The sequence below is a fragment of the Liolophura sinensis genome, chromosome 3 (genome assembly GCF_032854445.1).
Source record: "Liolophura sinensis isolate JHLJ2023 chromosome 3, CUHK_Ljap_v2, whole genome shotgun sequence".
NCBI lineage: Eukaryota > Metazoa > Mollusca > Polyplacophora > Chitonida > Chitonidae > Liolophura > Liolophura sinensis.
This window is the reverse complement of record NC_088297.1, coordinates 19,627,590-19,642,176: the sequence shown is the minus strand read 5'-3', so window position 1 is coordinate 19,642,176 and position 14,587 is coordinate 19,627,590. Positions and strand designations below refer to the sequence as shown.

General features: G+C 40.7%; 1 protein-coding gene across 9 annotated transcripts in view; it reads left to right on the top strand.

The window, feature by feature from the left end:
* LOC135463632 (uncharacterized) overlaps positions 1–14,587 on the top strand; it is a 72,487-nt gene that overhangs the window by 30,357 nt on the left and 27,543 nt on the right. Inside the window, exon 4 of one of the 9 annotated variants that reach the window (XM_064740996.1) lies at positions 5,655–8,449. The exons of 6 other annotated variants lie outside the window; for them this stretch is intronic. In XM_064740996.1, coding sequence (XP_064597066.1) covers positions 5,655–6,064 — 410 coding nt within the window. In that variant the 3' untranslated portion in view covers positions 6,065–8,449. Of the gene's footprint in view, positions 1–1,714; positions 2,947–4,023; positions 5,541–5,654; positions 8,450–14,587 lie in introns of those variants that run through there. 2 more of the 9 variants (XM_064740983.1, XM_064740994.1) reach the window with 2 other exon arrangements.

Below are 14,587 nucleotides of genomic sequence, written 5' to 3'. Positions count from 1 at the left end.
CATTACTTTGTTTTTGTTTTTGTTTAATTGACATGATGCATATAGGATTAGACTTGTACGTGTTACATGGTTTATCCTGTGACGGATAGATTCCCGAATGTGTTCCACCAAAGTAACAAACTATGTTAGTTTAGGGGAAAAGGCCGAGAATCCCGCGTCAAGAGTAATAACACTAGGTTTGGTTCTCTTCAACAGAGACATTGACACCAAGGGCAGTGTGGCCAAATATGTTGCAGCTTCCAACGACGAACCTTAGGTCAAATGTTTGGTGGGGTTCATCACGCAGCGAAAATCAGAGGCGACGATCTCGCGTTAAACAAGAGGGAAGACCGCGTACAACAATTGACGACATCGTCGGAGCCGTAGCTGTATTTGAACGGTGGTTATGGTCTCAGGATGGTTCCGAGCGCTGTGCGATGCACGAAGTTCCGCCGGTCAAACTCGACTCGTATCTCGTTGACTTCTTCAGTACGATAAAGTGTCGTACCGGCGCGGACTATAGTGCTAATTCCTTTGTTAACTTGCGTACAAGGCTGGATACTTACCTTAAGGACAATGATTACCCGTGTTCCATCACTAAGTCCGAGCTTTTCTCACGGAGTCGGTGGGCTTTTGCTCGGAGAAGGAAGAGTTTTTTACTGAAGACGAAAGTGCATTATCCTTTATCTTCCGGTTTGGGATTGTGACGGTATACGTTGTTCCTTCATTTCTTTCCCTGAAATCCATTTCATCCACATTTGATTGTTGTGTCGATGCATCCTTCTGATTAGCATCATATATATGCACCTTATGCTTTTCGAGGTAAAGAGACAAGTTGTATTTGTTTTTTTTTTCTCTTCATGAGTGAAGGGCGAGATAAAATAGTTTCCGCTAACTTGGAGGACGGTTGTAAACGAGAGAAAAACGGCTCTCTTCGATAATATTTTTGTATTGATGTTGGCCGAAGTTATTACACAAGTGAATCTAGACATTTAAGTCCTATCATTGAGTTGCGTTTTTACTGGTGCACAAATTTCTGTTAACGAGTTATGCCTTATTTTGCGCAATCTTTATCGCTTTGTACATCTACCAATGATTTGAATTTTGAGAAATTTCCAATGTATGATTCACAATTAAGACATCTTCAGTTGAGGTTAATATGTTAAGTAAGCTTTGCAACACCTGTCATTGTGTTGATCCCAAAAATGGCTTCTACACGGCGGCTATGTGGTAGTGTCACGTAACACTCATAAATTTTAGGTACAGCTGGCAGTGTGGTTCACGTACGTATGTGCCCAGTTACCTAAGTCTGTGAAATAACCCTGTGAAATAATATACTGTGAATAATATACTCTGAAATAAATCAAATGCTGTACACAGTTCTCCATTAGCAACAGACAGGCGATACCATCAATTGCAGTATAGTCACTGCTTCTTGACAGGAGCTTAAGCGTCATCGATTTGAGTGTTTACAGTTTTCTGCTTCATGCAATAAGGAACGAAACCAATGAATTGTAGACTTAAAAATCGGCCAAAGTCGAAGGCACTAAGCAACTAAGATCCGTCGTTCTTCCCACAAGAATAGGGAATACTGGCTTCTAAGCTATAGATATAAATTTTACGTGCAGTGAACTATGTTTACTTTATGATGCATTACTTTTGTGGATAAGATCACTTCGTGTTTGCTTCTCATATCCGTTGAAGTGTTAAAAGTTGGGTTTGGTTCTTTCCTCAGCTGCTCTGTACAGTATTGGGTGGCCAAATCAGGCACAGTCGGAGGTGACCGATAACATTTGGACTCCTTCTTCGCGGATCGAAAACCAAAGACGAAGGGCTCGCATCAAACGGGAGGGCAAACCACCGACAACCATCGGTGGTATCGTCGTAGCAGTGGCCACATTCGAGCGATGGCTGTGGTCCCAGCCCGGAAGTGTACGCAGGGCAATGTACGAGGTGCCACCCGATGAGCTCGACGCGTATCTTGTTGACTTCTTTACCAACGTAAAGTGTCGGTCTGGAGCGGATTATACTCCCAGAGCTTTTGTGAACCTCAGGACGCGGCTGGATTCTTACTTGAGAGACAATAACTACCCTTGTTCTATTACAAAGTCACCCTTGTTTCTTAACAGTCAACGGGCCTTTTCCTTGAAAAAGAAACTTGTACTGCAGAGTTCAAAGTGAACATCTGTGCTCGACTATGTTTTCCGGGCAGAAGCCTTGATCACAATTCCTTGTGTGTAAAATGCCCACCCGACCATGTAGTAACTAGTTGGGGGAGATTCTGTAATTGATATTTATTGACTGAGTATAATCACTTGTTAACTAAACTTCCCTTGTCAAAAAGTTATACACAGTCGTTGGCGCTATACAAAGCTGACAGCAGGCACAGAAGTTTGAAACGACAACGTGGACATCATAAGTAGTCAGCATAGTCTTGGAAACGCGTCGAGTCATAAATAACGGGCATCTTACATTGGTGTTGTATTCGTGCTTAGACAGACTAATTGTCTTGGATTTATTGTTGTGAACCATGAGTGTACATGTACGCTTGTATTCCCAAAAATTAAAAAAGAAAAAAGCATGTTGTTTGGTGATGGGTATTGATGACAAAATCAGAAAAATCGGTAACACATTCACGAAGTAATCTAATATTCACAACAGTTTGACGAGCTTGGTTTGCGGACGTGATAAGTTACAAAACAGAGAAAATGCGAATATCTCCTCGATAACTTACTTCCACATTTCCTATTGATTATAACTATCTGTTGTTCCCTTTTTCCTATGTGCAAGTGTTCAAAATACGTCCAACCATTACGGACTCGTGGGATTAGTACTTTTATCTGTAGAAATGTAATGTTCTTTCGATTTTGAAGGTATAAGTAGTGGATCAGTCAGTGAAACGGCGGGGTAGATTTGTTCCGCCTAAAATGCTTTCTCTCTGGTTGCTGCAGGCAGTAGGCGTATACCCCGTTTAATGCCGCGTGACTTGCCATATATAGTGTGAAGCCATAATGATTTAATTACTCTGGCGAGTATTAAGATCGGTGGTTTCCTGTGGGCACTCCGGTTTCCTCCGCCCATAAACCTAACACTCGCATCATTATCCTAGCTCACTCCTAAAACGTGAAGGGAACAGCTTTTAGACACCAATACAACAACAACAACAACAACAAAAACGTAATTAGTTGCACGCATTTCCTTTTTGTACCACATACGCTTTACAGGGTAAAATTGTCTATATGTGAAGCATTCTGCAAGTGTTACTAATAAAGATCTTAAATTTATATAATGCCATGCATGGGCTGGGTTACATTAGAGGTTTGCAATAATGATACGCTTTTACTAGGTGTGCTAATCGAAGTAAATGTACCTATGACGTCAGTTTTGACTGCACAATAGTAAATAATATATATACCTGAAACCTACATGTATTACCTCCAGAGATTCTCGCCAAAGCGTTGACTGCAGCACAACCCATTTTATTGCTGCTTTTGGGGTTAGTGGCCTCCTGTTTATGTTGATATGAATCGGAAACGCCAAAATAATTGTGTGAATATCGAGATAATATTAGCTATTAAAACGTTGGCATGAAAAAAAAACATACGTAAATAAAAGAAGAAAAAGTGGAGTATGGTCAGTGCCATGTTACCAAAGGCTACTCTTGTCACTAGTGACTTCTGTTTTTACTAACTTTTCCCTGTTGATCTTCCGGTATAGCGCTTGATGTTCCTGCTATAAAATTAAAGACTTTACATCATAAGGAGTAAAGCCAAAGCAGCGACGATACTTAGCAAATGGCCACACGTTACCAGTGAAATGCCGCCGCATGTCAGTTTACCTAAGTTAGGGTTTTATTCTGACTGTTCATGTAAATGCTTAAATAGCAGCAAATTACACCCCTTTATAACCATGACTTTGACATAATTAGGTTAAGAAAAATGATAAATAGTGATGTTAATTGGAATTACTTACACGTGACTGGTGCAAGCCAATTTCTCCATAACATTTTTGCGCTAGTTTTTCATTCTGGGCTTTTATTACCAGTGACAACTGAAGGTCAGGCAGATGGCTCTGGACCAGAGGACCGTGGTAAGGATACAGCCCGTCCCAAACAACGGCCCCCACAAGTAACCCAGCAGCAGTTGTTGGCGCAAAGCTCTTCTATCATGGGGCTGAAGCGAAGAAACGATAGGCGACGTCATTTACTGATGTCAGGCGAGAAACCACGCTCTACCATTAACGACATTGTTGGGGCCGTCAGTGTTTTCGAGCGCTGGTTTCTGGCACGATGCCCAGGTGACCAAAGGGAAATGTACGAGATTCCTCCCGTGGAGTTGGACAGGTACCTTGTGGAGTACTTCACTACTGTGACGAGTCGACACGGCCAGGATTACAGTCCGGAGTCCTACAGTGCGCACCGGTCGAGACTAGACAGCTACCTTAAGGACTGGAACTATCCACATTCCATCACCAGCTCTTCCATATTCGCTCAGAGCCAAGCCGCATTTCGTCTTCGAAAAGCAACCCTTGTAGGTCGAAAAATGCAGAAGTTGTCCACTAATCAAAGTATTGGAAGTGGATGATAATTGAACTGGTTTTATCCTTGTGAAATAAAAACGTTAAAAGCCATTATATTTGGATCATTGACGTGCAAAGTGCTCCCTGACCATGACCTCAAGCATTTCTGTAGCTGTCACCTGAATTTGCTTTTATGTCATTTCTGCCTTACCGGACAATAGTTTTCTCTAACCGATCTGATGTGGAGGTTTTAATGTGTACTTACGATTTTTTTTTTACCATGAGCACGCACTGGTGCTAGTGTTTTAACTGTCATCTTTCGTATTTTTCTTTATAATTTACCTTTTACTTTATATGCCTGTGTTTTACCAACTGCCTAATGTTTCATTTCTTGTTTAGGATACTATGCAGAATATATATTTCATCACGATTATCTGGTTTGTGGGATTTCTTGTCTCAGTATAGATAGTAGCACAGTGTAGCCGGCCACGTCACTGGTGTGACACATCCTTATAGCAAGCTGCAAATTATTTTTTTATAATTTTTGAATGCCACCGATGGATATTATGTAAACCAGTACAATGTACAGTATGAAATGGGCATACACTGATGTAACTGTTCATCTGAGGTCCACCACATTGACAAATCGAACATCTATGTGCTCACAGTGCAAACTATGAAATAATCCTTACCCCATCAGCTTTGAAACGCAGTAGTCTTTTGTATCGTTTATCAGATATAGGGCTATTTTAATCTGGCTTTTGGATATTTTAGATACTCATTCAGTTAATGAAATCCCGCTAGTTTTGCATTATCGCCACTCGGTTTCCGGTCTTGTACATTATGACTCTGAAATAATGTGACCGAGGTGGGGAGGGGTGAAGATATGGTTACAACGCTTTAAGACTTGCATATTAAATGCAACGTGCGTGTACTTGTATGCACACAGACGATGTATGCATCTGTGTCATTTGTCTTAAGTGGACATTCATGTCCCAGAAATGCACAGTAGCTTTAGGTTTTGCATAGACAATACGTCGCAATAGTTTGGGATCAACTAAATCCGCTTCGTCAAGGTTTCTTTTTGAAATACAAAAGACAACCATTTTGGATTTGTGTATCCATTGTAAGTTGGTTCTTTTGTTTTCTTACTATAGTGGCCTTGGACTGGAGAATGAACCAGAACGATGTTGATTATGTTGGCCACCAGAGGGCGCCGAGCCCTTCCGACTTGTCCCGGCTGGGTCCCTCTCGTGACAGAAGGTTTTCCGCGAATTCCGGCCACGGCACCTTGATGTTCGAACGCTGGTTAATGAAGCACTACCCCCAGGAACAACGTCACTGCCAGGAACTACCACCTCCAGATCTGGATGCTTACCTGACCACGTTTTTCCGCACGGTCAGAAAACCTGGGGGAGGGGATTATAACGCTGAATCGTTCAGAAACATTCGGTCACGTTTGATACGCATGCTAAAAGATCGGGGCTACCCTCACTCAATCACGTCGTCAAGTCTATTTTCCGGCAGTCAGCAGGCGTTTAAACAGAGAAGGTCTTCCTTGTTGTAGGCCATGACACTGCGTGGGTTATGTCTGCACTTGAGAGGAAACCTTTTTGTTTTTTCACAAGACTTAATCGGGAGTCTTGAATCGTACTGGACAAATGCATTCACCGCCCTTGTATGAAAATATCAAGAGTTTTTATCCCATAAAAAAGAGTTAACATCAAAGCGATGTGCATTCTGTTATGTCTGTATGATGTGAAAAAAGTTGGTTTTGGTGCAAATTGTTAAACCTAATTCATATCTTCCATTTTGAACTCATTATCGACAAAGGTTTTATTTTTTATTGCTGATTCACCGTATTCCTTATGTAAACATACGTGTTTGCCTCGAGCCCACTAGCATTACGTAATTAGTTTTTATTGGTAACAAATATTCTTGAGTACGGCGTAAAACACCAACCAAACAAGTAAATAAGTTTATTGGTAGGACGCTTAAAACTATACAAACCAAAAGTTAACAAGCTTATAATAAGGGGATCTGATAATATGTTGGATTGTGTTTCGGTACAATGTTATTTCATTGGAAGACCATATCTTGGCGTAATAAGTGCTAATGAAGACTACTGATGGTTTGAGAGTATCCAGTCAGTATGTTAGATAATACGGGCTGATGCCCTGTAAGTTTTTCATTCAAGGTATACATTCTAGACTGGCAAGTACACAGCCACCTTTCTTGAATCTGGTTTGCCTTTATTGTGAGAAGGGTTTAATGTCCCATGCAACCATGTCGTTTCAAGTATGTAATTCTAATATTTATGAACCGTTAAAATATAGATGTTCTAGGGTTGTATTCATCTCGAATGAAAATTGTTTTTTATTTAAACGTTGTGCATTTTATACCAGATGTTTCCCTGCTTCTTACGACATTTGTGTACATTACATTCACAACCTGTCTTATTTACCATTTTACAGTATATTACTGAAATATAACATTTCATGTTCAAATACCTAGGGTATTTCTTGTTTATATTCATAACTTCTAGTGCAAGACATCGGCGGTGGTCAGCTTCAAAGATCAACAAGAAAATTTGAATTTCATTTCTGGGCCACGCAGAAAAAGCGATCTGATTGTTGCTTGTCCCAAAGACGCCCTCCGTGTAACGAATGAGCGATTAATTCATTATTGTATTACGTTACATCGACATTGTGACGATTAGGATATATTCTCCTTCGCCCTTGAAAATAAGACCTCCATGTAATAAAAAAAGAAAACTGACAATGCAGACTGAAAACGCAGTTCCAGACTATTTTTCCTAGATAGAATGTGTGGGCTTTAGCGCTCCTCTTTTATTAGCTAGTTTTAGAGCATCGCCGGTAGTAGTCTACTGACAAACTCTGTGCGTCCATAATTTTATGACACATAAACCTTTTGTCCTCGTAGTCGAGAGAACTGGGATCAAACCCAGATCTGGTCTTACCATGCTAGCACTCTTAATAGTACTTGTTGCTTTTTCGCTTGACGCTCGGCGCTAGGAGGTCAGAGCAGGGAAACAGGATTGGTTGGCCCGGCGTCAATATAATGCTACTGAGGTGAGTGTTCATGTCCGATGTCCTCGACATGATACTTCAATGGCAGCAGCACTTTGACGACATGGAATCGCCCTGCCACTAGAAGACATAGTGTATGTGTACAGCACAGTTAACTACTCCTTGTCGTCATATCATGACCAGAATTAATGTAGCGTGTGAAAACCCAAGCATACAGATTTTATCGAAGCCTCTACTCCCAGGCACCAACACATTACAAACATTTGATTTAGATTTGAAACATGGCCCTTTGTGTACTCTGGGAAACTTACAGCACATGTAACCTTGCGATAACCCCGTCATGTGTCTGTAAAGTATAGCAACATACAAGAAAATTATTCGTCTGTTATGCATTTATACGCCCTTTAATGAAACGATAAGGATGGAAAATATGAAATCTTACGTAGAGGGAAGCTCCTTCGAGATGGGTTTTGACACAACAGTAATTTACATTGCCGTCGACATTATTACTTATTATAATCGCTGAAAAAAATGTTCGGCTAGACGTACAGCTGTAACTGTTTTGTCTTCCTATTGATTTGTCCTATAGTCAGACATTTTCGTGCTGTAAGCAATGCCGAATGCAGAAGCTATTGCATGAGTACATTGGTGTTATACTATATGGTGTGGAGTAGGTATCAGTGTTAATCAAATAAATAAATAAATATACCATGTTAATATGGTAGTGTTGCAGTTACTGAAATTTATTTAAACAACCAAGATCTTTAGTATTATGGTAGTCATACTTATTGCTTTCAACTGAATAGAAGCATGCCTTTTCCGATACATTAATTTTATATCAATAACGTTTTTATTGCCCGCCCTCTTGGACTGACTTAAAAAATATCCCGACAAATTGGATACACGGATTTGTTTTCTTTGCCAGACTGGATCGGCGCCACGACAGCCCCCGCGCTATCTCGACACAGCCTGGGACCCAAACTGGCCAGCCAGAGTCGTCGTCAACGAGTCGTCTCTGCTTTGAATTCCAAGGGCTACCAACTCTCAGAGTCCACCATTCGGCATGTCGTGTCTTCGGTAGGCACATTTGAGCAGTGGCTTTGGGAGTCGGATTTGGACGATCACCGGAACATAGAAGAGATACCTCCTGAGAGGTTGGATTTTTATCTGCAGCTGTTTTATGACACAGTGAAGAAACCGGACGGAGAGCAGTACACGGGAAGCTCTCTGAAGATGATGCGCTCCAAGATAGACGTGTTTCTGAAGAGTGAAAATTATCCGTGTTCGATCGTGAACTCTTCGGAGTTCCGAACTAGCCAGATGGTCTACAGGCAAAGGAAAGCCAGACTCCTTTGAGGATTCCCGCGAACACCTCTTTATGTCGTATCTGTGTTCTAGGGAGTCCGGACGTGTTCCATCGGAAACCTGTCCAGTTTTAACCACTTCCAGTGTGATTACTGTGCAAGACAATGTGCAACTCACGTGTCGAATTGTCAATCATTACATGCACGGTAAACTGTAGTACTGTGGTCCTTAATTGGTAGGGCATTTGCTGCACCCTTCCTGCAGCAACTTCTGCAACTTCAGCGCTGAAAGATTGTAAGCGTCAGTTGAAAGACAGTTGAAAACTGCATCCAAAAAAAAAGACTTCTTTATTTTTAGTATTCTTTGACTCAAAATAAGTATGCGTCATAGCGATTTCGAACTTTGACGTGAATATGGACTTGTACGTCATCAAATTTGGTCCTGCACTGTGTGTTTCGTCAGTGACATATGGCATAGTAAACAGTCTGGTTGGTGAATGGCATTTCCGTGTAATGTCTTTACAGTTTTCTTTACGTTTGATTGTTTTTAGCACGCCTGTACACAGTAAGGAGAGCTATTGTGAGAGGGTGGAGAGTGTAGGGGGCTCTTGCACAATGGACTCTCATACATGGAACATGGATTGAAGGTTAAGCTTTCTTCAAACTCTTCTATAACGGGTTCTCACTTGAACATTATGCAGCCTTATGAAATGGTGAGTTAGGCGAACTACCATTGTTCTCTGAATACCTTGTTATAGGGGAGCTGTTTCCCGGATAGTTCATTGTTTTAAGGCGTTCATTTGTGAGATGTGATTTCATTAACTCTGTCGATATCATTTCTAAAGATGTCGATATGTAAGAATCCGTCATGAACAGGATTCGAAATGTAAAACTGTTAATAGAGACTGAGGTAAAAGATAATTAACATATAGGAAAATATACATACTGAAGTGTCCACCAGCAACCTGCTGATCGTTTCCCCAGGACTCCGCCGACCATAATGCTGGCCGCCGTATGGCGTAAAACACCAAGCAAATAAATAATAAAAAAAAATAATAAAATAAATACTTTGTGCAAAGTTCCACCTCATTATACATGTAGTATTATAAAGATGTTATCTTCGCAGTGGGAATAGAACTTTTTCCCTGATCGATGGCCATAGGTTGAGTTTACCACTTTGCCTAAAAAAAAAAGCTATATCATCACGTTAAATACCAATAAGTGTATAGATTTTTAAGGCACTTTTGACCTTTACGAAAGCTTTACAAGAAGTGACTGCAGCTTTAATACACCTTCCTGTTTATTTTTAATATAATAAAAATTATATTCCTTTCGCCGTTTTAATGATGACGCTGAATTTTTTTCTTCTATTTTGATATTGTATGTTTTTATTTTGATATATACATGTTATGCTGAAAAATGATATTTCCCTGTCATAAGTAACACTGTAGACATCTAACCGCTTTCATTATCACTGTAATTATCATCATTAATGAATTACATATGCAGTTACCTGACTATAAGCTATTGCATGACTATAATGGACATGGTTTACGTGTAATCCATTTTTGTTAAATCTTTCAAGTTTACTAAAAATGTATTTCGTTGATTCCATACATGGAATTACGATGAAAATCCAGAAATATGTACATACGTGGAATTTGTCCGTTTTGCAGAATGAATTCTGGCGCCTATACTTGACGGTCATTTCCTAGTCATGTTATCGGATAATATATTTCAGATCCGTTTTAGGACAGATTTCCTCACTGTGTGTTGGAGGTACTAGAGATTAAAATCCAGATTTAAAACATGAATAAAAGACGCCATCAGGTGTATTCTGTACCTTCTCAACGTATCGGATTTGTTTTTGCATACCCTTAGTACCGGAAACCGAATCACCTAAATCTCCCACAAAAGACTGGCTTCGTTGATGTACATGGAATCCCCAAGCATCAGCCTGATAGGAGGATAGCAGTGTTGTCGCCAGACATTTTGGAGGGGAACATGCGAATGTCCGACTTGACGCTTAGATTCACACTGTACGCGTGTGTATTTTACACAGTTATGGGTGGAGGCTTGGTGGAGACTAATGCCAAAGCGTTGTAATCTGGTTCTCGGCGTCGTCAGAGACAGTGGGATATTTGTCTAAGAAGCCGCGGGCTATTATTTCCGTTGTATCCGCCTTGCCGGATTAGATTTCTTATTGTGGTACATGTATTTACCTCGGACAAGCAGGATATGTCTTTTTGTGTGTGTGTGCGTGTCTCTTTATAATTTTCTTTTCGAGCAGCTTTAACGAAAAAAGTTATGCACATATTTGTATTAAGTTTTGTACTCGATTTGTCCTTAGTTGGATCAAGCATCAATCCATTACGTTTTGTTTGTGATCCAGACCTGGACATATTATTAATGTTAAGCGATGCTTAACCGTTGTCAATCAGGACAAAAATACATAGATGTCCATTACTTCATTGTAGTGCCTAGCAGAGTGCAGTCCCTTTGTTGGTAGTCCGTTTTTCCATTTTATACATTTAGTTGTGACGAATGTGATTGTGGAGTGCCTTGGGAGTCTTCTCCAGTGTAGACATGTGACTCGCCTGTTAGTAATGCGATAAAACCTTCAAACCTAACAAATAATGAATGCTCGAAAACTTGCCAAAAATCGTTGGTTTACACATGACATTTTGTCTTCAAATTTACCACCATCATTCTACGAAAAAAATTATGGCGTTAAAGAGCAAGTGAATAGACACTTGTAGGCATGAATCCGGGAGACATGCTCGGTTGTCGCATCCGGTATTGGTCCAATAGGGTTTTTTAATTCACCCGTCGGAAATGTCTATTATATACACCGTATTTTTCTTGTCATTAGGTGTTTTGATTCATAGGTTGGAAAGGCCTACAATAAACAGTGTCGTTTTTATTAGTCCAGGATGTGTTTTGATTCATAGGCTTGAGAGGCCTACTATGAACACTATCGTTTTTATTGGTCCAATAGTTTTGAATAATAGGTTTGAAAGGCCTATTATGAACACTATCGTTTTCATTGGTCCAATAGGTGTTTTGATTCACAGGTCGGAAAAGTCTATTATGAACACTATCGTTTTTTGTTGGTCCAGTAGGTGTTCTGATTCACAGGTCGGAAAGGTCTATAATGAGTGACTCTGGCTTGTCTTTGATGTTGCAGTGGACCCGATCAGCGATGACGAATTGGCCAAGTGCGTCTTGCAAGTCGGTTCTACTCGGCACATCGACTCGGATAGCTTCATGCAGACTCAGTCACAGATCGTGTCAATGTCGATCGCCGAGAAAAAGAGGAAGGAAGAGCTGATGAAAAATATGAGGAAGCACAGCACCGCGGAATCCACCTGCAAGTACATCGTTGGCGCTGTGTCCGCCTTCGAGCGATGGCTGGCGAAGTCTAAGTACAAGGACCACCGCAAAATCGAGGAGATCCCGGCCCAGGAACTCGACGTCTATTTGGAAGAATATTTTCGAGAGGTTAGAAAGGTCTCCGGGGGGAACTACACTGTGGATTCGTTCCGTCAAGTCCGATCAAAGCTGGACCATTACTTGAAGTTACAGGACTATCCGCACTCTCTGATGAATGGACTCGTGTTCTCTAAAAGCCATACCGCATTCCAAGAACGCATTACTAAACTCCAGACTGGTGTCACAACTCCTTCCTTTAAGATTTGACAAATGGAGTGAGTGAGTGAGTGCTTGGGGTTTAACGTCGTACTCAACAATTTTTCAGTCATATGACGACGAAGGAATCATTAGAGTGCATGTACGTATAATGTGCCTCCTTGTTGCAGGACGGATTTCCACCGCTCTTTTATTTAGTGCTGCTTCACTGAGACGACTTACCGAAGGCAAGTAAGCCGCCCCGCCCGAGCCATTATACTGATACGGGTCAACCAGTCGTTGCACTATCCCCTTCATGCTGAACGCCAAGCGAGGAAGTTACAACTTCCTCTTTTAAAGTCTTAGGTGTGACTTGATCAAGGATTGATCCTGGATCTACCGGTCCAGAAGCGGACGCTCTACCAACTGTGCTATACTGTGACAAATGGACAATTGTGGAATGTAGTATTGTTCTGTAAAATGCAGGATGTATTTGTGTGATGCTTTGCCTCTATTATGTTGGTCATGTGCGTGACGTGGGAAATGCCGATTTATGTTGGAAATAATGGTTGAATCCCAAATTGCGTGAAATATAGCCTTCACTGGATTACCTCCCTTACCTACTGAGAAAAAAGATGTGGTCTTCTTGTTTAATTTTGTGAATTACATCTGTAGGTCCATGGTAAAAATATGGATTTTTACATCATTATCTTTCTGTTAATTAAAAACTGTGAAAAGGAACACAGCTCATAAAAGCTGACTATCGTCCATTCATAACATTAGCGAAGCCAGTTGATGTTCTCGAAAAAAATGATTGTTAATGGCACTTATATTCAGCTTTATGGAGAAAATGAATCTTTTTTTTCTTTTTTAACGAGCTACCAAATAAAAAGCGTTGGTTAGAACCAGAATGGTGTGTAAACGAATATCGTTCGCTTTCAAGCAACTTGCTGTGCGGTTTCAAACTTAAATCAGGAGGGGAAAAAAAAAGAATTTCATATCTTCAGAACGACCATTGAAAACTCTTTAAGTAGGCCTACAAATGCTTACTGACATTGCACTTTTTTTTTACCAATAATTTCTTTTTACCGATGAAGTTTTTCTTTTACCAGGAAAGTTTTTCTTACCGAGAAGGCTTTTTTTCCAGAAAGGTTCAGTGAAATGTACAGATTCTGAGGTGTTCCTACTGGCCATATTTGCTATAATAGTTTTTTGCTGCGACCAGCAGCTGTGTGGAAGGACGTCGTTGTTGTGGCTTTTCTACTCTGAGATGTTCTTGTTATTGATCATGGAGAGGGTGGGGGCTGGGGGCACAAGCGTCTTTTATTATATCATGATTTACCGCAAAATCCGTATTATGTGAAATTAGCTGTTTAGGTCAAGTATCACACCACATGAACAAAATTCACGCAACTACAGTGTGGGTGAAGAAAAAATGCGTTTACCTTTTTATACCAAAAAAAAAATAACCCTTAAAGCCGAGGGCACACAAGGCGGATTTTTTCACTTGTAAGGACGAAGTTAATCGCCAACGAAACACACCGACGATATTAGCAGGATGGTTGCAGACACACTAGGCGGATTTTTCCATTGATCGTGCTCAGTAGATTATGTTATGTGATCTAGTAAACCATGTGACACAAACAAAATATAAAAGTTCAACACAATTCTGCGCACATCAGCGCGAACTTCTCGATCGCCGAAATTCGCTGGAGAGGACACACTATGCGGACAGAGTGAAATCGATGGTGAATTTCTTTGCTAGTACATGACATGTTTGATACCAGCGGATCTCGGGACGGACAAGACCGTCTACGGAATACGCCGTCACCTGTGGGGACACGCTAGGCGAATTTTTGTTTTTTGGAAATTCACAAAATGCGTCTCTACGAGCGAAAGAAATCATCTAGTGTATCCCCGGCTTAAAACCCACCGTACAACATTTACCAGCGCTTTTCTTGGTGAAAGAAAGTCCTATAAATTCAAAACGTATATCTTTAAATTCAGCATTGACTGCTTCATGTGGCCCGTACTTATTTGATTGTTTTACCCCTTAAGAACCTTTTGCCCAATCATTGATGCTTCTCATACTATAGCTTAGCTGCTCCT